At 38.0% G+C, this 26,652-nt stretch overlaps 1 protein-coding gene across 4 annotated transcripts in view; it reads left to right on the top strand.

Annotated features, from left to right (window-relative positions):
• Positions 1–25,138, top strand: part of HLF (HLF transcription factor, PAR bZIP family member) — an 81,892-nt gene extending 56,754 nt beyond the window's left edge. For 3 of the 4 annotated variants that reach the window (XM_051994246.1, XM_051994249.1, XM_051994248.1), the window contains exons 3-4: positions 13,892–14,112; positions 20,350–25,138. In XM_051994246.1, the coding sequence (XP_051850206.1) occupies positions 13,892–14,112; positions 20,350–20,568 (440 nt within the window). In that variant the 3' untranslated portion in view covers positions 20,569–25,138. The remainder of the gene's footprint in view (positions 1–13,891; positions 14,113–20,349) is intronic. The other variant, XM_051994247.1, reaches the window with a different exon arrangement.
• The last annotated feature ends 1,514 nt before the right edge of the window (positions 25,139–26,652 follow it).

Raw genomic sequence — 26,652 nt, 5'->3', positions numbered from 1 at the left:
ATATGAAGAATGAAATTTGATAGGAATGAATGAATATTAAAGGAAAATCCTACTGTTTAAATGCAAGCTGTTAGTTTTATATATGTGTGTGTGTGTGTGTGTGTGTGTGGTTATATAGTTATATAAATATTAGCCCCTCCAGGGCTTGGTTTGGGGGCCTGAAGTGTGTTTGTGTATCCCCCTTCTTGTGCTGCCCTCACTGATTGCCCTCTGTGCACACAGTTGTAAGCCCCTTCTCTTTCTAGTCTGAGCATGGGCATGCATGGACAGAATTCCCCAAATGAAACTGTGAGGTAATCCTGAAGCTTCAGACACCACTTCATCCCTTTAAGAGGCAAAAGGAAGGTTGTCCTTTGGCTCTTAGGTATCACCTCATGTATCCTCATGGACAGCCCAGTGAAAGAGATTATTCTTCCATTTTATAAGGGAGAAAAAGCAGCACAAAGGGGCTTTACATTAATGAACCTGTGACGGAGCTGAGAATCTCTATCTTTTTATTATTATTAAAGCTTTATATTTACAAAGCATATGCATGGGTAATTTTTCATCATTAACAATTGCAAAACCTTCTGGTCCAAATTTTCCCCTCCTTTCCCCCACCCCCTCCCCTAGCTGGCAGGGGGTCCAATATATGTTAAATGTGTTGAAATACATGTTAGATCCTTATCTGTTGCACAAGAAAAATCAGATCAAGAAGGAAGAAAAGAAAAACTGAGAAAGAAAATGCAAGCAAATAACAACACATAGAGAGTGAGAATGCTATGTTGTGGTCCTCACTCTGTTCCCATGGTTCTCTTCTGGGTGTAGATGGCTCTCTTCATCACTGAACAAGTAGAACTGAATCATCTCATTGTTGAAGAGAGCCACGTCCATCAGAATTGATTGTTGTGCAATCTTGTTGTTGCCATGTGTAATGATCTCCTGGTTCTGTGCATTTCACTCAGCATCAGTTCATGTAAGTCTCTCCAGGCCTCTCTGGAATCATCCTGCTGATTGTTTCTTACAGAACAATAATACTGCATAGCATTCATCTCCCATAACTTATTCAGCCATTCTCCAGCTGATGGGCATCCACTCAGTTTCCAGTTTCTATCCACTATAAAAAGGGCTGCCACAAACATTCTTGCACATGTGAGTCCCTTTCCCTCCTTTAAGATATTTTTGGGATATAATCCCAGTAGAGACACTGCTGGGTCAAAGAGTATGCACAGTTCCAAATTGCTTTCCAGAATGGCTTGGATCCGTTTACTATTCCGCCAACAATGTATCAGTGTCCCAGTTTTCCCGCATCCCCTCCAACATTCGCTATTATTTTTTCCTGTCATCTTAGCCAATCTGACAGATGTGTAGTTGTATTTCAGAGTTGTCTTAATTTGCATTTCTCTGATCAGTAGTGATTTGGAGCACTTTTTCATATGGCTACAAATAGTGAGAATCTCTATCTTAAAATTTCTAACTGTCCTCTTCCTGTAGTCATGAAAAGGGGAGAGATTCAATAACAAGAACCTATTTGTAAGGTACTAGAACAATTTCTTCATAGAAACCTTGTGAGGTAGATGGTGAAAGTGGGATTTTCCTCATTTTTTACAGATTAGTTTTTACAAACTAAGGCCCAGGGAAGTTAAATGGGCTCTCCAGGGTGACACAGTTAGTAATTTTCCAAGTCAGGACTGGGATAAGTCTTCTAACTCCAAGAGCATCTTCTTTCCACGGTGTTTCGGTGCTCCCCACCTTGCTGGGTCTGAGTGGATTACTTGTATCTTTTCTGGATATTAGCTTTATCATCCAGTTGAATAACAAAAGGACACTCAGAATGAGTAATGGTGGACAAAAAGGGCAGGGGCGTGTGGGGAAGAGTGTTGGTGATGTGAGAGTGCCCCAGTTATTCCTTCCTGGCAAATCCTCCCGTTTCCCCACTCCAGAAGCACATGTCACCAGTTTGAAATACACTTCCTCCTGTCCTGGACATCTGGCTCTGTGACTTTTCTCTGTGGCTAGCCTCCCGCTTCCTTCCCTGCAAACCTCTTAGATCTGCTGCCATCAGAATGAATCATGGCCTTCGTATCCACATCTTCCCTTCTGTGGATACGTGTACCCATCCCCTTCCCCCAGTTGCCTCAGTTTGCTCATCTGTAAAATGAGCTGGATAAAGAAATGGACATCTATTCCAACATCTCTGCCAAGAAAACCCCAAATTGGGATTTGAAAAACTGGAAAAATTAGACAACAAAAACTTTTTAGACCACAGTTAAGGAGGCTGTTAGGGGAGTCCAGTCAACTGATGTCCCTATAGCAGAATGCTCTTTCAAGCTGTTCTGATCTCCTTAAATTCATTCATTAACATCTCAGTCTCAGCACCATCTCAGTAAAATCTGATTCTTTAATAGAAGGAGGTTTTCATTTCTGCCTTGGTCTCATTGTAGCCCTCAGCCTTGGAGTCCAGATAGAATTTTCGTTAGCATTGCTGACAAAAGCTACAGTAACACACACAGATACCATCATCTTGTAGAAGACAAGTTGACTGTCAAATCCAACATGCTGCATGAAGCACTGATTTATATCTCAGAGCTAGCGTCTCATGCTGGGTACCACTGGGGCCTACCTAAAGAGCAAGCTACTTTTTCCGGTGACTTTTTCATCCAGAGAATAGCTACAGGTGAAAGACAGACGGCAAAGGGAGACAGGGGAGATGAGGATAAATTGCTGGGACTAGAGCAAGTAGGAATGCACGAAATGCATTTCATTTTTCTAGCCAAAATGGAGTGTTAACTGCTGTGATTCGGGGGCTTGAGAACATCTCTTAGGTGTCATGCAACCTATAAAGTCAGCTTCTAACTACCTTCATTACTGTATATATAGCCAAGGGTCCTGCCTCCTTTTCCTGATGAAAAGCTTCCTTTCATCTACCAACATAAGTTTATTTTTAAAAGGCTTAAGTTAAATGAAGCCTACTAATAATTAGAGGCATGGTATTGCATGCCATCAAAAAGGATGTTAGAATTAATTTATTGAAAAGATATTTATTAAAAATTCCAGCCAGCTAGGTGACATAGTGGATAGAGTTCTGGATCTGGAGTTAGGAAGGCCTGAATCCAGATTCCATCCTAGGCACTAATAGCTATGTGATACTGGGCAAGTCATTGAAACATTTTTAGCCTCAGTTTCTTCATCTCCAAAATGAGGAATTACAATAATAATAATAATTATTATTATAATTATTATTATTATCATAAGCACCACTTCCCAGGGTTATTATGAGGGTCAGATGAAATAACATAAGCAAAGCCTTTTGCAAAACCTTAAAGCACTATGTAAATGCTAGCTATGTAATGTGCTCTGCTTAAGGACACCATTTTTGGTGTTGCGGTATATTCAGAAATTAAGAAACTAAGATTTCCCTTTAGCCAGAATGATTGTCTTGAGCTTTGGTGTGCACTCACGGAGACTAAAACTTATGCGATCATTGAGAAGGAGAAAGATGGCGATGAACATCATAAAATCACAGATCTAGAACTGGGGAGGATCTTAGAAGTAATTGAATCAAATTCCTTCTTTTGGAGATGAGGAAACTAAGTCACTATTAAGTGACTCGGCCATGGTCATAGTAGTAATTGGCTGAGATGTATTGGAACCTGGGTCTCCTGCATCCTCTGCTCTGTTCAGTGTGATTTTTATAGTGAGAGGAGAAGGATGAGGAGATGAAGAATGAGGAACATGGTAGAGATGGCTAGCTTTTACTTTTCATTGCCTGATACCTCGAGTCAAAGAAGGCTTGTCTATAAGAGCCCCCCATTCAGACTTGGTTGGCCCTCGGGTGCAAAATGAGCATAAGCAGCTGCCTCCCTTGTCTTTAAATTGATTGTGATTATAGTGTATAGTATGTGTATATAGTAGGGAAGGAAACGAGCTAAGGGCCCTTCTTTCCCAATTCCCTTGGAGCAGTCCCTCTGTAAAGTAAGGCTTGATAGAGTAATGCTCGGTAGCCAGTGTTTTGGAGACCCCCGCTTTTTTAAATAAGTTCTGAATTTGAGAGGGTTTTTTTTCCTTCTTTTTTCACTGAATGTTCCCATGTGAATAACAAGTAGCCTAGTTACCTATTACAAATAGTGACAGACGCAAGTTTCATAGTGAGTGTTTACATTTCACGCCTTCAGCTAAATTTCTAACATCACACCTTTGCTTGTATTTGTGCTGGCAACTTGATCCTAGGCAAAGGGGAGCATGGAAAATAACTCGGATAGACTCTGTGTTGACTTTTAAAATCTATCTCAAAAGGGTTAATTTACTCAAGGTCACACAGCTAGTTAGTTGTAATACAAATCTGCAGACTTCCATTGCTCTAAAGCAGCTGTCTCAATTGGACTTTTGCTCCCAAACTAATGGTTTGTTTATTTAACTTACCTCATGAGAGAGCCTTTATAATAGATAATGGATTTAGAGTTGGAAGGAATCTTAAAAGTCACCAAGTCCAAACTCTTTATTTTACAGATAAGGAAACTGAGGCCCAGGGAAGTTAAGTCACCAGCTAGTAAGAATTCTAGATCGGAATTCAAATCTAGGTTTTCCTGAATTTAAGTCTGGCATTCTACCCATTACACACAACTCTATATATTCATTTTATGAACATTTCCCAAGCACCTGCTCTAAGTGCTTTTCCTGAGCTTCTTTAATGCTAGTGTTTTCCCTCTGTTCATTATCTTTAATTTATCCTGTTTGTAGCTTGTTTGTACCTAGGTGTCTGTATTTTTTTATCTCCTTTATTAGTCTGTGAGTTCCTTGAGATCAAGGTCTGCTTCCTTTGTACTGGGCCACAGTCCTGGGTACATAGTAAGTGATTTACTGAATGGGCTGACCATTCCACCTACACCTGACTATATACAAAGATCTTTTCCTTTTTTGCCAAAGAACATTCTCCAAATATGTAGATTTGAAATAAGTTAGAAAGATTTCCAGATACCCAGATGTTGTCCAGAAGGAGCCATTTCCAAACTTAATCCCCCACTAAGCCTTTCTTTAAACTCAAGTCATGCTATGCCAGTGGCGAATGTTCTTTCTTGGAGGGGAACACCAAAAACGGCTCTTGCATGATTGGGGACTAGTTCATAAATTATATTATCCTTCTGATAGGTGGAAGTTAGGGTGGGGGAAATGCCAAGATCAAAGGGTTGTAGACTTAGAGCCCCCCTCCCAAAAGAATATATTATATAGCAGCTTGATGAGAATTAGGGACAGCCTGGTGGAAAAGATAAAGGAAGATATTTTCAACTTTGTTGAGTTTTTTAACCTTTTTTTTTTTTTAATGTGTCATGGACTCCTTCAGAAGTCTGGTGAAGTCTATGGACCTGTCCTCAGAATGATTATTTAAATTCATAAAATTGGGCATATAAGATGATAGAGAAAACCAATTAAATTGAAATAGTCATCAAAATTTGTTTTTTGAAAAAAAATTCATGAGCCCCAGGGCAGGAACTCCTGAATTAAAAACAAATATTTATATATTTTTCCAGCAGTTCTGTATGTCCTTTTCTGAAACCAGACAATTCAAAAGGAAGCATTGCTTATTTTAAGTTCTGGGTTGCCAGGGAGGGAATTTCCCACTAAATAGATTGTCTCTAGAGAGGTCAGCTTATTATTACTACACAGAGATAGAGAGACCTACTAATCAAATTTCAACTCAAGAATAAGTGCGAGTCTGGTTGGTCTGCTTGTTATGGGCATATACTTTTGATGTTTCAGTATAACTCAGAATTACACTCAGAAGTATCTGTGATTTGGTTAATGAGAATATTCTCTCCAGTGATGCAGGTCACAGCCTTTCCACACTTGTATAGCCTGTATGAGCCTCATGTGAGTTTGACACAAGGTGTCCACCTGAAATGCTGAGGACTGCCCTTACTTTCTCCTGACATCAGATGTATACTTGTGGAGCCCAAGGACCTCTCTCTGACCATATGATCGGTCCAGTTTCTTTCTCCATCCCACATTTTGGGGTGACATCCTTGATTCTCCTTTTTAATTCCTTGTTTATGCCTGTTCATGACCATCATGTGCCTCTCTGTTATCCTTGGGACTAATTTGAATTTCAATTCTTCTGGATAATGGGAATTAGAGGTCATAGTCATGGTAGCCATATTTTCCAAACAAAAGTTGGAATATATGATTTCATACTCATTTTGCAAAGGATACTCATCTTGCTAAAAATATTCTATTTTGCAAAGCTTTGTTAAATGTAGACTTTTCTTGAAATTTGGCGTTTCATGCAAAATCCAGGGTAACTATAGTTGTCCTGTCTACACTGTAAAAATCTTTCAATGTCTTAGAAATTTGTGTCAAGTGGGATAAAAGGACTATAAACTTTGAAGAAATTTCCCAACACAATGCTGAATGGAGTCACTTCCTGAATCTAAGTAGCTTCTATGTCTTGGGAGACTGGCTTCCCTTGGTTCTGCAGGAACGTGATTGGAAATGGGGATAGTGGAAAATTTGATTCTGGGGTCAAAGGACTTGAGCTTGAACTGTTGCTCCACTATTTATTGTATCATGTTAGGTTGTCATTCACTTTTTGGGGGGATTGCTTTTTTTCCTTAATAATATTTTATTTTTCCAATTACTTATAAAAGACAGTTTATAAGATTTTGAGTTCCAAATGTTTTCTCCCCTCCTTCCCTTTCCTCCCTCCTCCCCGAGACAGCAAGCAATCTGATACAGGTTTTATATATATATATATATATGTACAATTATTTTAAAGATTTTTTCATATTAATCATATTGTAAAAGAAAAATCAGAACAAAAAAAGAATAATATGAGAAAGAAAGAGGAAACAAGCAAACAACAATTACAATAACCAAAAAAGAAAAAAGTGAAAATAATATGCTTTGATTTGCATTCAGGCTCTCTGGCTATAGATGGCATTTCCCATCCTGGAATTCATTCTAATCATCTACAAAGTGACGGGTTTAGGAGTTGACCTCTACAACCTCCAAGGTCTCTTCCAACTCAAAATATAGAATTCTAAGGACAAGATTTTGAGAATTACAAGGATCTTTAAAGCTTGGTAGAAAACCTTCTGACTTGTCAGAGGCATCATCCCTTAACTTAGTTCTTGAGTTTCAGCATTAGTCTGAGATATATGCAGTGGCTAATAACCATTAAAAATCAATAAATTAATAGGAGGACACTGCTGGAAGACACTTTAGAAGGTCATCTTGACCAGTCCCCTTGTTTTAGAGGAAATGGAAGTTGGGTGACTTGTCTAGCATGGCAGAGCCAAACCTAGAATCAATCAGCCATTGCATTTATTAAGAGCTTACTATATGTCAGAGGCTCAGAATTCAAGTAGAAAGAGTGGAACAATCCATCTTTAGGGGAGCTCAGATCTCCTGACTCCCAGGTCCTCGACTATTCTTTTTACTTTACCAGCTGCCTAGATTAAACCTGAGTGTAGTAGACTTCCAAAATAATATTTTGTTTATTTAAATAATGAGTGATATGTCCAAAGTCGGGGGTTGAAGAAATAATTAACTATGGAGAAAGAGTAGTAAACTAAAATATAATTTATTACCTTACTATAACCATAAGTCAATAAATTATCAGTCTGTGTCAACATGGGCACAATTGACTTGGCTTGCTGGTCATTGATAAACATTAATCAAACCAGCTAATGGTATATGAGCTGCAAAATTCCTTTTAAAATTCATGCATAACAGGAAGCATCCAGTTTTCAGCACTTTTCTTTGAAATTAACACGTCCAGTCCTGTGACAGAAAGGAAAGCCAGCTTTGGGGAGAACTGATGTCTTTCCAGCTTTCTTCGCTCCCCTTTGATCCACCTTTTTTTTTTCCTCCCAGATCCTCCCCAGCCCTTCCTGGAAGTCTCTGTCATCAGGACCCTTTTAAGAAGAAGAAGCAAAGAATGCCTTTTGTCCTCATCTCCCCTTTTAGTCTTAATTCCCTGCAGAATGCAATTCTAATTCAGACCAGAGAAAACACCAGCGCACATGGTTTGGGGTTTGGATTTGGGATTTTTTTTTTTGAAAGTGAGTCTCACATAATTAATTAGCAAATGTGGCTTGCAGAAGAGGGAGGCCTGCAAGACCTCATTTGCATCTCTTAGAGCCAAAATCTGCCTGCTTGGCTGGGCTCCTTTTTGGAAGTTATAATGCAGATGTACAGAGTTTGCAGAGAAGGCAGAGTGGGAACTTTGGCAATTGCAGCTTTCATCTTTCAGAAAGCATGGGTAAGGTTGCAGGGGCCCAGAGCAGACCACCCTACCTATGTAATCTGTGGTCCAGATGTCTTCTCTCGGATGTGGGGCCAGTATATTTGTACTACATTGAATCAGACAGTTCTTAAAAACTTCCTGAAAGATTTGGCTGAAATACAAAGGCATCTAGATAGTGCAGTAGATGGAGTGCTGAATATAGGGTCAGAAAGACTGGAATTTAAATCTCACCTCAGATACTTGCTAGCTGTGTGATCCTTGATGAGCTACTTAACCGGCCTCAGTTTTCTCAGTTGTAAAATGTAAAATAATAACACCCACCTCCTGTGGTTGTTGTGAAGATCAAGTGTGCAAATTGTTTGTCAACTCCTAAAGCACCATATACATGCCAGATCTTATTAGTCCCTCTCATCCCCACCCAACCCTAATACCATTGTTTCCCTTTGCAATCTCCTGGTTACATTATATATGCATCTTGTATATACCTAACCTTTTGCATATTGTCTCTCCCATTACAATGTGATCTCCTTGTATGCAGGGATGATGTTTTGTATTTTCAGAGCTATGCACGATACTGAGCCCTCAGTAAGGACTTATACTTAGAAGGATTTAGTGTCAATTGATACAAGTTTTTAAAAAATTATAAAAATGTCTCTTTGTGCAAATGCACTTTAAATACAAATAATTACAAGCAGATATTATAATGTTACTTTGAAAAAAATTCTCATTCTACTATCTCTATTTTCTTTGCCTTATGAATTAAAAAATATATCCTCTCTCAATTGATACCATTTGATCCTCTGAGGTAATTTTTTTCCCCTGTGAGGTATTTTAAAATTCTAATCTTTCTATGAATAAATGTTTGTTGATTGACTAATCAAGGACTTCCTGGAGGAGGATTAAAAAGGTGTGTGTCTATTACAATAAAATAATAACATTTGTAGAATATTTTAAGATGTACAATGCATTTTACATATTACCTGATTTTTATCCTTATAACTACCCTATGTGATAAATGCTCTTATCTCCACTTACAGATGGAAATTGAGTCAGTGAGAAGTTAAATGGTTTATCTAGCAAGTCCAGCTCTCTCTCTCCACTTACCTCCTATGTTTTGAACCTTAGTAGCTAGACTAGAGGACAATTTTCGGTGGGAAGATTAGGTCTGGGTGTGCATTCAAACACATTTCCTTTGCTCAGATGTCAAGATACACAAGAACAAAACCTGGAATGCGTTCTCTAACTGAGAAGGCAGGAGCAGTCTCGCCCTTGAGGAAGCCCTGCTCTCAGCTGGATGGGACCTCCATATCATAACTCTTCCCTTTTGTACCCAAGGAGACTTAAAACCGAATTAGGAACTGAAAGGTCATCTGGAGGCCTCAGCTTTGTCAACCATCCCCTTCTTCCCTCCTGCCCTGAATCAGCCATTCGCAGAATTTCCCAGGCCAGCTAGAAACCTGTGGGCTTCCTATTTCTGCCCAGAACACATTTCAGTGAAACTTGAATGAGTCTCTCTGTTTTCATATACCTTGGCAGTGACAAGCAGTAGGAGTGAGGCGAGTTCAGCTGCCCCTGACTCCCACCATTGATGTTTTCAGTTTGAAAGCAGCAGTTGTCAAGTTCACATTAAACTGTGGACCAAAAGTTCCCAGGACATAACACTTTTTGTTCTTAAGCTCTCCCTTACCACAAAGTCATATAAGATAAATCCCATGAAAAAGTTTTCTGATATGATTACTATAGTGTAGGGAGGACAGCCCTGGAGTCTAGGTTCTTTTTCCCCCAAGAAATCCATTAGCTCCATTAGTAAGGCAACATAATCTGATCTAGGAGACCCTTTTGTATAATGGACCTCTACAGCGGTCCATGAAAACCTTTTCTTAGAATTATGTTTTTAAGTATCTAAAATAAAATACATTAGGTTATGAAATTAGCCCATTATATTGATAGATATTCAGCATAATATTTAAACATCTATTTATTAAAATGTATTTTTAAATATATTTTTAAAAATTTTGAGTTCTAAATTTTCTCTCTTCCTACACCTTCCCACACCTATTGAGAAGGCAAACAGTTCAATTATACATGTGAAATCATGCAAAACACATTTCCATATTAGCCATATTTTTTTTAAAAAAAGAAAGTGAGAAAATGACATTTTACTTGCACTCAGAGTTCATTTAATTCCCTCTTTGGAAATAGATAACATTTTTTCATCATGAGTGCTTTGGAATTGTTTTAAATCATTATATTGATCAGAGTAGCTAAGTCTTAAAAAGTTGTTTATTATTACTGTTACAGTGTATGATACCTCCCAATTCTTGCATCAGTTCATATAGGTGTTTCCCTGTCTTTTCTGAAACTATCCTCCTTGTCATTTCTTATAGCACAATGTACTCTATTACATTCATATGTCACAACTTGTTCAGCCATTCTCCAGTTGGTGAGCATTCCCTCATTTTCCAGTTCTTTGCCACTACAAAAAGGGATATATATATATATATATAGGACTGTGTCCAAAGAGAAATGTATATATTTTTCTTTGGACATAGTCCTAAATTGTTGCCCAGAACCAGATCAGTACTCTACTAGCAGTTCATTAATGTATCTATTTTCCCTTTATCCCTTCTATATTTGTCTTTTCTGATTGGTATAAGATGGTACCCTAGAGTTATTTTAATTTGTATTTCTCTCATCAACAGTGATTTAGAGCATTTTCATGACTATAGCTAGCTTTTTAAAAAAATTCTCTGTTCTTATCCTTTGACCATTTATCAAGTGGAGAATGATTCTTATTTCTGTAAATTTGACTCAATTCTAAGCTCAATATATATATTTGAGAAATGAGGTCTTTATCCAAGAAATTTGCTGCAAATTTTTAAAAAATATTATTTCATTGTCTATAGTACCTTTTTGCAAACTGTCGTTTCCTTGATTATCTCTTTTAATTAGATCTGTTCTGCTTTTGCTTTCTCTGAGATCATGCTTGCTTCCCCCTGCCTTTTTTACTTCAGCTGACGCATATTAGTCTGTTCTAGTTTTTTATTTTAACTCTTGTGTGTCTTTCCATTTTCAGTGTGTCTCTTGTAAGCAACATGTTATTGGATTTGGGTTTTTAATCCATTCTGCTGTCCATTTCCATTTAAGGGTGAATTCATCCCATTCAGACATTTATAGTTATAATTACTATGTATTTCTCTCCATCTGATTTTCTTCTTCTCTTTTATCCTGTGCCTTCCCAAAAGTCTGTTTTGTTTCATTGGTTTCCTTAATCTGTCCTCCTTTTATCATTGCCCATCTTTTCCTCTTATTTTCTTCTCATATTTCCCTATTGAATGTTATATGTCTGTACTCAACTGAGTATGTATATATGTGTGCATGTATTTATGTATATGTTTGTGTATATGAATGTGGGTGTAATGTGCATATATATTCTTCCCTCTTTAAACCAATTCTGATGAGAGTAAGATTCAAGCATTGCCTATCATCCCTATTTTCTCCTACATTGTAAAAGCTCTCCCTTGTGTACCTCTTCTATGTAAGGAAATTTATTCTGTCTTTTCCTTCCATCTTGTCTTAGTGCATCCCTCTTTTCATTCTTTCATTTTTTTAAAGATCATTCCAACATAATTGACTCACATCCATGCCCTTCTAATTGCCCTAATAATGATAAAATTCTTAAGAGTTCCATGTATCATCTTTCCATATGGGAATATAAACAGTTTTTACTTTTATTGAGCCCCTTATGACTTCTCTTAACTCTTGTGTTAGAATGTCACATTTTCTAGTCAGGTCTTGTCTTTTTATCAAGAATGCTTTAAAATCCTCTGTTTCATTAGGTTTCTAATTTTTTTTTCCTCCTGAATAATTATATATTTTTTAATAAGTTATTCTTGGTTGTAATACCAGGTCTTTTGCTTTCCGGAATATTATATTCCTAGTCCTCTGCTCCCTTGAGGTGGAAGTCACTAAATATTGTGTGATCCTGACTGTAACTCCACAATATTTGAATTATTTCTCTCTGCTTGAAGTATTTTCTCTTTGACTTGGGAGCTCTGGGAATCTGCTCGTTCTTTGGTCATGGCTTTCATGTAGTCCAATAATCCCTAAATTATCTCTCCTTGATCTATTATCCAGATCAGTTGTTTTTCTGATAAGATTTTTCACATTTTTTTCTATTTTCTTTTTCCCCATTCTTTTGACTTTGTTTTATTGTTTCTTGATGTCTCATGGGATCATTATTTCTATTTGTCCTGCTCTAATTTTTAAGGAATTATTTTCTTTGGTGAGATTTTAAACTCCTTTTCTCATTTAGTTATTTCTGTTTTTTAAGGAGTTTTTTCTTCAGTGAATTTTTGTACCACCTTTTCTATTTAGGTTTTTCTGTTTTTTAATGATTTCTTCAGTGAAATTTTGCTTCTCTTTTGTCATTAGATTAATTCTTTTTTTAAGGTTTATTTTCTTCAGAATTTTTTGTGCCTCTCTTACTGTTAATTCTCTTTTTATAATTTTCTTGCATCACACTCATTTCTTTCCTCAATTTTTCCTCTACTACTCTTAGCTTTTTAATTTGCCTAGGAATTATTGTTGGGCTTAGATCCAATTAACTATTTTTTGAGACTTTATTTATAACTGTTTTCACATTGTGGTCTTCTGAATTTATGTCTTAGTCTTCCCTGTTATAGTAGTGGCTTTTTATAGTTAAATTCTTTTTGTGTGTTCATTTTACCAGCCTTTTTCTTTGACTGAATTTTGTATTAAAGTTGGGCTCTTCAGCTTGGGATAGGAAGGCACTGTCTCAAGCTTCAGGCTTTTCCATGCTGCTCTTTTGAGAGCTAATTCTGCGGGGTCTACAAGTTTTGTGTGTTTGCAATGTGGTATGATCTGGGGAGTGATATGGTCACTGCCCTCCTTATTTGCACTCTTCACAATATTTTTAAAAACATTCTTGGACAGAAAGTCAGAATAAATCTTTTTCAGTTCTGGCTTTCATGTTTGCTGATAGTTTGAGCCGAAATAAGTCACTTTCTGAGTCTCAGTTTACTCTTCTATGAAAATGAGGTAATACTGGTACTGCCTACCTCAGGAGAAGGAAATAACCTTTTATTAAGTATCAGGTACCAGGCTAAGAACTTTATTTGTAAAGTATCTCATTTTATCTTCACAACAATCTTGGAAGTAGGTACTATCATTAGGTACTATTATTATTATTCCTATTTTACAGTTTAAAAAACCAAGGGAGACACATTAAGGGACTCACTCAGGGTCATTTGGATAATGTTTCTGATAACAGATTAGAACTCAGGTTTTCTTGAATCCAGTTCAGTCATTTATATACTGAACCCCTTCACTGCCTTATAAAGTTGTTGGTCAGGATTTATGGATCTTAAATCTCCACACACACACAGGTGACTAGACCTACTATATGAACTTTAACAAATCAACTTTATTCCATATTTTGCAATCAGTAAAATTATTAAAATTCTACTATTCTTGCCTTTTTCATGAGAATATTATAGGACAGGTAAAATAGCAAATTCCTGGGCACCAAAGGAACAAAAGACATGATTGTTATAAATTTTGCTTCCTCCTAGAAAAGTGAACTAGCCATTACTTTTGGGAACTTTTTGAGGGTATTTCTGTTTCAAAACTCCTCCTGTGTCATTGCAGGTCAGATATTATCCACAAACCGCAACACGCCAAGTCCCATTGACCCTGAGACCATCCAGGTCCCTGTGGGTTATGAACCAGACCCAGCTGACTTGGCTCTGTCCAGCATCCCTGGCCAGGAAATGTTTGACCCTCGAAAACGCAAGTTCTCAGAGGAGGAGCTCAAACCACAACCCATGATTAAGAAAGCTCGCAAAGTCTTCATCCCTGAAGATCTGAAGGTAAATTGGAACTGGTAACTAGGCTGGAGAAAGAAAAATTCAAAGGGCTACCTGAGGAAAGTGATGGTGTATTGTGGTTGGGAGACATGGGATTTTGATTATTCTTTCTTTGGGAACAGGGCAAAGTACTTCATTTCATTGTGTCTCACTTTTTCCTATGGCTAAAGACCCCCCTTCCCTTTGTATTTCACACAAAAAAAGGAAAAGCATTATCATTTTAAAGGGTTTTGAAGCTCTTGGCAGAAAGATAATAGAGTCAGCACTTAATTATCTACTATATAATATTCACTTTATAGTTTATTCTGGAGGAATGCTTAATCCCAAGTTGGTTTATCTCTGTCTTGATGAATGAAAATAGAATGAGGAAAACACATCTGTTCCTGGTGGGGGAGGGGCGATATATAATAAAGCCAAAAAAAAATGACTTTTTCACTTATCTAATATTTTGTATCAGATATTCTTGCCTACACTCTAAGACATTTGACTTCTATAAATTCAAAATAATGACATTAAACAATTAAGTTAATGTTTGTTGATGGGCTGGTCATGGAATGAAAGCATGAGATATAATTAGCATTCAGAGTCAGATCATCTGCAGGAGAGTTCTAACCATGTTGTTAGAATCCCTTTGGAGGATTTGTGACAGGATATGGACAAGCATTACATAGAATGGACAGACATGGATGGATGTGTAATCTATTATATCACTGAAAAGAAGAACTACAGCACTGAGATCTCAGATTCACTGATGTATATAGAAATAGCTCTCTGTTCCCTCCTCCTCCCTCCTACTCATCCAAACTGAAATATGGTACATGAAGTAGAAAAATCTTTTGTTGGAATAAAGGGGGATGTAAACTTTCTGGAACTGATTTATGCTGATAGTTCCACCTTTGATTTCTAGAATGATGTGTGGGAAATGGGGAGTAATAGGGGTCAAATAACAGTATTAACTCCCATAATATACATACTAGCTTAAATTCCTGGAAATACCTTCAAGTATAAGATTATGCTGCGTCTTGACACGTTATAAATCTCAAGTTGAAAACTAGATTTTTGAAGGGACTAAGAAGACAGCATCTGCCATCATTAGGATAAGATAGAAAAGATTGAGGTACATAACAAAATATAACCCAAACTCCAATTCTTTGAGTGAATTTAGCAAAAAGTATTGAGAAATGATAATACTTAGTATTAGAAACTTACATTCATATATTGATGTTTTCTTTTCCTACCAAATATTTACTTTGTGTCATAAGTACAAGTCATTGTTATGGGTTCTAAGGAAGAAACAAAGATAAAATGTGGTCCTGGCTCTCAAAGAGCTTATGGTCTAATGGGGTTGATATTTGAGCTGGTAGTATATCTTCTCCCAATTGATTGCTGTTCTTTATTTTCTAAATTCCATCTCTATCTCAAGCCCTTATCTATTGCTCTTAAGCTGGGAAGCCTATCTAATACAGCTTTCCCCAAGATATTTGAAAGTTTCCCAAAGGACTGCAAGTGGGGATGTCCCACTCCTGGGGAAAACCTTAGAGAGTTCCCAGGATTCAAATGACTTGGTTTGGTAGGTAAAGGATGTAATGGCCAAAAATTTCAAGTACTCTTGATGATAAAATGATTCTTTGTCACATACTTCCTCACAAAAACAAATTGCCCCATGTAATTTTTTGAAGATAAAAGTAAACAATGAGGCAATATGAGTAAAAATACTGTGAAGACTGAACATATATGTATAAGAACAAGTATTATAATTGGATAAAATTTAAAATAAAAAAATACAATAAAATTTAAAATAAAATAAAAAGAAGAAAATAGATAATATAGTTGTTATATCAGATGGGGAATAGGCATAAATGGCAAGCAGTTTATGGAAATGGCTTATTATTAATGCTTTCATAAAACCTAAAAAACCTTACACTTTTAAGGTTATGGATAGGAGAGAAGGAATTATTGGAGAATAATTGAGTCATAACCCTTCTGAAGATTTGTTTATTTCTAACTCAAGAGGAGCAAAAAAGCCAGATCGTACCATTTTCTGGAAGATTTCTGGCAATGGATGCCTGGTTGTTCTGAGAGCCTCCAGGTTTATCTGTTTAACTTCTTCTTATGTGGTCCTCAAGGCAACAAAAGTCAGGTTAGGGCAATTTTTATGATACCAGGTCGAGCTTGGCTTTGGAAGATATCTTTTGACCTCTCCCCCCCCCCAAAAAAAAAAAGGAAAAAAAATTGGAACCCTCATTATTGAAAAATGCAGATGACATTGTGAATCCCAGGAAGAAGAATTTATTCCCTTTAGATGCTTCCAGGAAGTAAATTGGGATAAGGAATTTTCAAGAAAGATTTAGGTCTTTTGATTTATTAGTCCAAAACTCAAAATAACTCCCCCATGGTTACAGAACTTACCATTGGCCTACTAATTATGAATTCATTTGAGTTTACAAGCAGACATTTCAGAGAGGTTAGTAAGAGAGGATACTCTTCAATATGAAACAGTTTCATCATATAACTGGAATGTTACACCTGGGAAAACAATATAACATTTGTTTTGTAGGTAAAGAAACTGAGATCCACTTATGGAAATGGCAAGAATGGTATTGGGAAGTAGGGGTGGCAGCAAACATTTTAGAGCATAAATCCCTAAAGGGTCTTATAATACGGAAGCTTTGGGCAGTATGGCAAATACTTTACCCAGAGACTCAGAGATGTCATAGGGGAAAGGAATGGAAGTGAGAAGGGGGAAATGTTGCCTAAATCAGTTCTTTCTTTCTTTCTTTCTTTCTTTTCTTTCTTTTCTTTTCTTTTCTTCCTTCTTTCCTTCCTTCCTTTCTTTCTTCCTTCCTTCCTTCCTTTCTTCCTTCCTTCCTTCCTTCCTTTTTTCTTTCTTTCTTTCTTTCTTTCTTTGGCCTTCTCTTCCTCCTAGAGCTATATTTCTATTCCCATCCCTTCTTTTCCCTAGCTTCCTTTAAGGAAGCTGGAATGAATAATTGTTTTAGAAGTTGAAAAGAAGCTCAGAGACCACCTAATCCAAACTCCCCCATTTTATAGATAGAAACTATGATCCAGAAAAATGAAATGACTTACTTAAAGTCATTCAACTGATTAGTACCAGGACAGTTTAATTTAAGGCAGACCTATTCTAAAGTATTAGTCCATGCTGCTGAATTTCTACTGGTTAGAAAACTAAGAGTTTTAATAAGCAAAGGCTCCTGGAAAAGTTAAGAAGTTGGATAGCAGTCAGTCAATTAAGAGCAAGCTGATGATACCAGTGTAATGCAGAGAAGGGCTTGAGAGCTTTGATATGAGTGTGGGAGGCAGAGGTAATTTTGGAGTGTGAGGCACTTTGGGAGAAGATGGGGCTGGTTGGGGGAAGCCTGAACATAGTGATTTCTTGGGGAGGAGGATAGAATGTACAGGCTCAGTAAGGAGCTCCAAACAGGGAGGTGGACAGAGAGAAAAGAATTTTGACATCTGTACATCTATCCTGTGATCCTGGGATGAAAATTGTGAATAAGTTATTCATCCCAGAGCAATAGCTCCCTAACCTACCTTTTTCTCCTTCATCTTTTACCTATATTGACCATTCTGTCCACACGAGAAATTTTAGTTCAGCTTTATTTGTGACATCTATAAGGTTCCTGGGAGTGATTGACAGGAATGGGAACCATAGTTAGTTTCTACGTACCAAACAGAAGGTATGTGTATATAGGGAATAGTAGGAAGGTAATAAGCATTTATTAAACTTCTACTATTTTCCAAGCATTATGCTAAGATATATTTGCAAGTATAATCTCATTTGATATTCATAACAATTTGCAAGGTAGGCACTGTTATTATTGCAATTTTATAATTGAAGAAACTGAGGCAAACAAAAATGAACTTGTCACGTGGTTGATGTCTAAGGTTGGATTTGAACTTAGATCTTCCTGATTCTAGAGCAGTGCTCTATGTGCTATGGCACCAGCTGCTTCAGCAATAGTTTCTATAGCATGACCCTCAAAGATATTTCTATTTCTCCTAAGACTTGGGGCATGAAAAACAGATCTCACAGTACTGGGAGCAGACTTGGGATTAATTCAGACGCTTCTGGTACAATCACATGCATTGACCATGACCCTTAATGGTCCAAAGGGAATATAAGAAGATTAGGTCCCTTGGGGCTTCCTGGGTGGCACGTGACTGCAGCCATCAGATTTGCCCCTTTCAGTCTAGGATTAAGAGATTTGTGGTTGCAATTTGTTAAAATAATGAGGGATAGGGCTCAGGTGGCATCATAAATGAATTGCCTAAAGCTGATTTTGAGAAAAGGGGAGACCTAGATGGAAAGTTCTAAAGCAAGATTTATGCAGTGCGTTTTTCCTAAGAGGATTTTCTTTTATTTTTGTTTGGTAAAAATGGAGGATTGCTTCTATATCAATCACCACTAAGTATCTAAGGTATCAGTCAGGTTTAAGTAAGGTCCATAAGAAAGGTCTGTCAGGAAACTACAGAATCATGTGTATATGTGCATATCTGTGCTTGCACGTCTGTATTGTACACATAAATGCTTTCAAATGTTGGGTGAGAGAGGAAAAGGATCTAGTGACAAGAATTTCAGGGAAGAGTTTGGATTATGGATTATAAAAGTGGCTTCATCTCTTTGAGTTCTAGTTTATCTATTTCTTGAATATCCCCTGATCACTCTGTATCTCAAAGGAACATTAGGATGAGGATCAATTAGGAAGAATTAGGATTATAACAAGTGGCTTCATCTCTTTGAGTTCTAGTTTATCTATTTCTTGAATATCCCCTGATCACTCTGTATCTCAAAGGAACATTAGGATGATGATTAGGATGTCCCTGTGAAAAAATCATATCGTCAATCTTTGCTTATCCATAACATAATATTCACTTTGTAATCTGCCAATGATGTTTAATGCTGTACTGAATGTAGTTGGAAATACACATGTACCTAGATTTAGATATAGAACTATATATAGAATTAGGAATACACACACACACACATATACATATACATATGCATGCATTCATTTATTCATGCATTCATACATATGGCTAGAGAGTGTTATTAGCATTTTGCCAGAAACATTACATGACTTGCATTTCTCTGTGTGTGTGTGTGTGCATGCGTGTGCCCCATGTGTATTGTGTACATCTAGGTGAGAAAAGAACGGGTGCAGTTCCTGTTTTAGGAAATGCCTTCCTCATCACCCTTCTGATATTTTGTTTAATTAAGTGAGAGAGAAAAGGAAGAGAAAGAGAAAAGGAAGAGGGAAGAGAAGAAAAAAGAGGGAAGGAGGCAGAAAGGGAGAGAAAGAAGGTGCTATTAGGAATGCATATATACATCCATAAATATAGATAATAAATACAAATATAAATATAAAATTTAAAATATATACAAATATTAGTATATATGCATATATAAACACAAATACATATATACACATAAACTATCAATTTATATCTATGTATCCACACATATAACTATATCTATGTCTGTGCCTACATATATGTACCGGTATGCATGTGTGTCTGTGCACACACATACACACGAGTAAAATCTCAATCCATTCTATCTCCCTGTGTGTATACATATAGGTACATGTGTGTGTGTGTATGAGGCAGCCAGCATGGCTTAATGGACACAAGTTGACTTGGCTTCAGGTCTTGTCCGTGACACACACCGGTGATCTTGGGCCATCGTTAACCCCTTAGTGCCCCCACAGCTCCGAGCCTTTCAGAAAGGCGGTTTCCGGAGGGAGTTTCCTCAGGAACGGCGCCCGGTGGGGGTGTCTCTGTACTTGGGGTGTGACCCCTCTTCTGAGAGGCCACGCCCCCTCCCGTGAGGTTCTGAGGAGGGAGAGGAAGCGCCCCCCGCTCCCCCCCTTCCCCCCCGAGCAGGCAGAGCCATGGCGGAGTGGGACAGCTGGTGGTCGCCTAGAGTGAATCCGCTGATCCCCAGCTCCGACTTTGACCCCAGGGCGCTCCTGCTGCTTGTTCCCAAGTGACCTTTGTGGGGCTGCCCCCCCCCCCATCCCGCTTTGGGCTCTAGGCCCGACTGGGCCACCGACCCTCCGGAGGTTCTGGGAGTCTCCCAACGCACACAGTAGGAGGCCAAGCAGGAGCCCCCACCCTTCCCCTACCCCCCCACGCTCTGGGTCCGGGGGACGACCTGGGGAATCTTGTGGTTTTGCTGAAATCTAATATCTTGTTTCTTTTCTTTCTGTAACTAATGAGCAGGATGACAAGTACTGGGCAAGGCGCAGAAAGAACAACATGGCTGCCAAGCGCTCCCGAGACGCCCGGAGGCTGAAGGAGAATCAGATTGCCATTCGGGCTTCGTTCCTGGAGAAGGAGAACTCGGCCCTTCGCCAGGAGGTGGCTGACTTGCGGAAAGAGCTGGGTAAATGCAAGAACATACTCGCCAAGTATGAGGCCAGACACGGGCCCCTGTAGGCCGCGCTGGGCCGGTGGCGATCGCCTAGATGGACAGTGTTTCCTGTTTGATAACACCACATCCAGACCAACCTTGCTGTCATCAGCACTTTACTAGAAGCATCAACAGAGACTGACTTGCATTTGTGTGTGTGTATGTGTGTGTGTGTTGTATGTGTGGGGGCCTGCGCGCCAGGCTGTGTGCACCGAGGTGGGAGAGCCGGTGCCGGTGCAGTTCCCATTTTTATGAAACTCCTCCCTTCCCCCCCTCCTCCCACCTCTGACTTTTCATTTAGTTCAACAACAACAAAAAAGTGCCACATTTTTACTTGGACTATTGAGATCGATGGTGGCTATTCTCCCCCTTTTTTGTCTCCTGCATCCTGACCCCCTCACCCCAGTCAGCGCTGCTTCCCTTTAGACTTTTATTCCTCTTTTGATCCCTTTCCTTGGATTTAGACAGAAAGATTCCAGTTTAAAAAAAAAAGTAGATCTCAGTTTTTAAAAATACAAGCTATTGTTTATGTTTAATCAAACGTTAACATACTAATAAGGTGCACAGGATAACTTAGTGCTACACAGCAGAAATATTAATTTAGAGATTGCTTTCCTCATATTTTTAAATTCTGGTGATATTTGTCTACAAATCTCAAGTGTTGTTTAGATTCATTAGGGCCCCATGTTATCCGTATCTGCTAAGTTTCCTTTTGAATCTCCGAGCCCCAACTATGTAAGAACACCATTACTAGGGCACACAGAGTGTTTTTTGCACTGTCTGTACCTAAAGCAATAACCCTGTTGTATGCTAGAGCATGCTGCCTGAGTCTTCTTACTAGTGGATGTAGGATCATTCCCTACCTGAGAGTTTCATTGTCTTAAAAAAATAAAAGAAAGAAAGAAAATAAGGAAAGTGACACATTTTGAGCATGCCCAGAACATCCCCAGATTAGGAGAAGCAGAGGAAGGTGCTGGGTCTACAAGAAAATGGGCAATTCATAGATATCAGAGCCAAATAACAAGTCTCACTCTCATCAGCTTTTGATACCAAAAGGAGTTTAATTTGTCTTTCCCCCCCACCCTCACCCACACACACACACACACACACACACACACACACACACACACATATACTTCTTTTGGCACTTTTCTTCCCTTGTTCCAGTTGAAGATGACAGATATCCAGAACATAGTTCAGTGGTTTCAGATCTGTTTTTTTTTTTTTCACTTTTGTAAAATATATATACATATATATATTTTTTTGTGAATTCTCTCTTGCTGTTTCTAAAAATGATTTTAATTGTTAGCAAGTTGGGTGTTTTTTAAGCCCCACCTCTCCTTTTCTTCTCTACCCTGGTGTTGTTTTGAAATTATTCATGAAATAATAACAATTCTGGAATTTCCTTTGTTGCTTTTTTGCTGTTTGCTTTAGGATGTAAGTTCTGTTATAAAGTGGACTTCTGAAAAAAAAATGAATGTAAAGACACTGGTGTATCTCAGAAGGGGATGATGTTGTCATAAACTGTGGTTAATCCAATCGATTTGAATGTTTACTCTAGACCAAAAGGAGAAATTATTAAAAAAAATTGTTTAATGTTTATACAGAGTAATTATAGGAAGGTTTTTTTTTGTACAGTATTTTTCAGATACAAATACTGACCATGTATTTTGAAAGACATATATTATATATAGCAAAGAGAAAAGGAAAAAAATTTATTCCATGTTTTAAAATTATATAGCAAAGATATATATATATATAAATATATATATATTCACCATTATTGTACAGAGAAGGAATGCTTTGGAGTTTTTGAAATCTTTACTATTTCAAGCCAATCACTGACTCATCAGCATGTTTTCTGCTGCAAATGAAAATTTTTGACAATACTGAGGCTTGCCACAATACTTCTTGCTTGTAAACACATAAGGAACTTTCGTATTTTCTTTTAGGAATTAAAAAGTAAGTCAGTCAATATCACCCAGAAGCACAAAATGGATTTTAGTCAAATATTTATTGAATGATAACAGTATTTTTTAGGAAAAGCATCTGCCACAAAATTTTATGTTCACTCTAGAATGACATATTGCTGGGATGGGTTTCCTGCTGCAAGTATTTGGAACAGCCCCATTCTCCCTTGCAGACACATGTCTCAAATACGGTATTGAAATGTGGGGTGAATATCGGTGCTAAGTGTTTGGTCCGTAATTTGCTAGATGTTTCTCCTTTAACAAAGATTGTTCCTTGTTTCACTGGAGTGTATTATGTCAACAGATTGCAATGTTACTGAAAAAAAAAAAAAGATGGAACATTTTGTTCTAGATTAAATATTTCTTTTATTCAATGGGATTTTCTAATTTCCTGCCTCATGAGTACCCAGTTCGTCAGTGATGTCTCACTATCAGTCCCTTAGGAATGTCTCTGTATTAGCATCTTTGTGAATGTGGCAAAACTGATAAATTGGCCAGGTTTTTGGCCTCCTAATGGCATTCACTCTGCCCCCAAACAACAGCTCATGGAGGACGATGGGTAAAGGAATAAAATAGAAATTCTTGTCAACTGGCATCTGAAAAATTGACTTCCCAAAGGTAAAGTAGAGTGGGATAGTGTATCAGTTCAAACTCAAATGATTATGAACTCAGATTTTTCAGAAGCAGTGGTTAATTGCAGTGGAATTGGTAATTGACATATTCTTAATAATATGGGTACATTCAAATGGCCGTAATTAACAGTTGTGAAGTCAGTGACAGAAATTATATCTTGCAAGTGGAAAAGTGTCGGTGAATTGCATTTTGGACCATCCTAACTCATCAGAGTATAAAAAGGCAGCTGAGCAAACATCATTGATCTTTCTTGGAATGGGCTTATTTGTAAAGAATTAACATCACAGATGTTTTCTATGGAAAATGAAAAGAAAAAAAAAAAACATAACCCACCACATTCTTTCTATTGTGTGCCAGGAGAGGTTTTAAGCAGCTACCTCATCTTTACAGTTAAACACTTCTGAGTCTGCACAGGTGCCTTATATCTGTTGCGCTCTCTTTCTTTCTTTCTGTCTTTCTGTTTTTCCTCTCTCCTTTTTCTCTCTGTCTCTCTCTCTCTCCCTTTCCCTCTCCCTCTTTCCCTCCCTTCCTCACTCCTTCTCTCTATCTCTTTCTCCCTCCCCCTTTCTTTCCCCCTTTCTCCCTATTCCCTTCTCTCTCCTTCTCTTTCTTCCTACCTCCCCCTCTCTCTTGCTCTTGCTCTCTTTCTTCCTTCTTTCCTCTTTCACTTTCCCTTTTCTTTACCTTCATTCCCTCAGTCTCTGTCTCCCCCATCCCTACTTCCACCTCCCAGTTGAGTTAATCATGCCAGGAAGGTTAATCATTCTGGTCAGTGAAGTGGAAGTAATCTCATACTGTGACTTGGTGATATTTAGAGCAATCAGGACAGGACAAATTCAGTCCAGTTATCCTTAGAACAATGTTGATTGAACATTGTTCAGTTATACAAATCACATTGTCACTTTCATCTGTCATTATAAGCACCTTACAGGGATTAAAAATCCAGGGAGTTGAAAAATCGCATCACCCCAAAACACATCAAGTTAAAACTTGAAATAGGAGTCTGCAGACTAGAAACTTTGCTGGCAGCTGTCTTTGACAATTCCTTTTGACTAGCAGAGAAATCTTGAAAATTTATCAACCAGACCAAGTTAGCAGCCCACTCTTCCCGCTAGGGGATGTTTATGAACAATAATAAATTCCTTCAACAAGTAAATACTCTTCATTCTATTTCTGTGGCTTTTTTTTTTTTTAGCCCATGTGAAAATCACATTTGACCAGCTACAAGTTAGAATGACTATGAATAGAGTCAGCAGTGCAGAATAATAGACATTCCCTCTAGTAAGAACTTATATAATGGATCTCTTCAGTCACCCAGGGTTTGGATGGATTAAAATTTATACTGGTAGAAGAAATGCCTATGTCTCAAAGTTTATATAGTACTTTAAATATTATTTATTAGGGGGAAAGCATGATTGCTTCTTAGAACAATACCATAGGAGGTAGAGTTTTGCCTCCTGTCCAGGGAAAATCTAGCATCATAGATTTAGGACTTAAGTGATGACAGGACTGAGTCCAAGCTACGTGGCCAACTCTCCAGGTGGTACTCACTTCCCTCAATCTTGCCACCTTCCCTCTATGGTTCTTTGATTCCTACTTTTCCATAAGGTCTAAGTCCCTGCTAAATTCTCCTCTCTGCATCTGGGAGTGACTTAAAAGTCAACAGAAACAAGCCTTGCTGTAGTCTTGGTAGCTTCTATTTGACTGGTAAGATGAGTCCCCTTTTGTTCTTTTAAATTTCCTCTTTTGTGATACTTAAGGACACTGGGACCTTTCATTTGAGACCACCAGACCAAACTCTATCTAGTGATCAACCATTGTAATTTTGGGGAACACCACAAGATTGCATCTGTTAAATAACTTGTGTTCACCTAGGCAATCAGCTGAAATTGTGCATCATGATACAGGATTGCTTCTTATATGTTGTTCAACCCAAACCTTTGTCTGTTATTCTTAATGTTTAATAAACTTTGAACATTTGTCTTCTCCTTCATGTATCTGTGCTTTGGTCTGTCAGTGATTAAAAGTGATTCTTTCTACTCTGATAATGATTATAACTCATACCCTGAGAGAGCATTGAGGTTTTCTAAGCACTTTCTTCACCAAATGAGAGGCTGTGTGAAGTAGCTTGTGGAGAACTGACCCCAGAGCCAAAAAGATATGGGTTCTGGTACCACCCCCGACATTTGCACCTGGGCAAGTCATTTAACCTCTCACTGTTCTAGGCAGTCGCTAAGACTATAAGTTACACAAAAAGTGCCAACTTATATTGGTAGAGAGAATTTCCTCACTTGGGAATTCTCTATATCAGTGGTATCATAGGTCCTGTCCCTTTCCCTATTCCAGTTCTTAATTAAATGGCTGTGAGATAGTTAAAATGATATGGGTAATACAATAAGAAAAGTGGTGAATGTGGTATGGTGCTTGAAAATAGGGGGATAGAAGAAATAATTTTTCTTGCCATGAAGATGATAGTTTAATTCTACTGGTGGTTCTATTGCCAAGCCAATGAACTTGACCTATATTAAGAAGGTGGTTTGAAGAAATATTGAACAAGACTATCACATCACAATGCCAATGAAGATGGCATTATCAACACAAATATTACATGAAGAGTCTGATTCACCTTGACCTTCAGGTATCCTGGAGAAAACAGGGTTCAAGTAAACAGTGGAAAGGCAGCAGGAGTTCTGGTTGGAGAACCTGAGTTTACTTCCCATCTCTATTTTCTAATTCTGTGTGACTTGACTTCTCAATTTCCTCACTTAATCTCTCTACTTCACTTGCCTCAACTGTAAGATGAAAGGGTTGAACTAAATATCTGTGCCCCCTTCTGGGTCCAAAACTATAATTTTGTGACTGCTGTTCCTTCCCACACAACTTTAAATGTTTTGCCTGGATATTCTTGGAAATAGGTGGGCTTAACCTCAGGGGATGGCTGTTACAGGCCCTAAGCTAGGTATACTTCCAGAAGGTAAGGTGTCTGAGCGTCTGTTTGGGTGTCTGAGCATCTGTTGGGATGGCAGCTCCCAATTTAGGTGTCTGACTTCTATTTAGGTGACAGTTCCCAATTTAGATTGAGACTTTTTTTTTTAATTGAGGTTACTTGAAAAAATTAGAATAAAAATTTTTCCCCCTTGGAAAACAACTTTATTTCCAGGGTAGATTGGGTTACCTTAAATATTGAGGAGAAAATACTGAGTCAAGATGAGGCTATTATTTGTTCGAGGATTATAAGCTTTAAAGCTGAAAGATATCTTAGATGTAGATCTTCTAGTCCCATCTCATTTTTATAGATGAAGATACTAAGCCCTAGAGAGGGAACAGAACTTGCCACAACTCATATGGATAGTGAATGTCAAGGCCAGAATTCACATCTAGCTCTTTTGACTCTTGGTCTAATGTACTTGCCACTCTTATTACCTCCTCATTTTCTCTTTGGAAAGTTATTAAATGCTGGGGTAAAATGTAGGAGTTAGTTGTCCCCTGGTGAGTTCCTGCCTGCAA

This window comes from Antechinus flavipes, chromosome 4 (genome assembly GCF_016432865.1).
Source record: "Antechinus flavipes isolate AdamAnt ecotype Samford, QLD, Australia chromosome 4, AdamAnt_v2, whole genome shotgun sequence".
NCBI classification, from domain to species: domain Eukaryota; kingdom Metazoa; phylum Chordata; class Mammalia; order Dasyuromorphia; family Dasyuridae; genus Antechinus; species Antechinus flavipes.
Note: the sequence above shows the minus strand (reverse complement) of the source record. Positions and strands in the feature narration are given on the sequence as shown.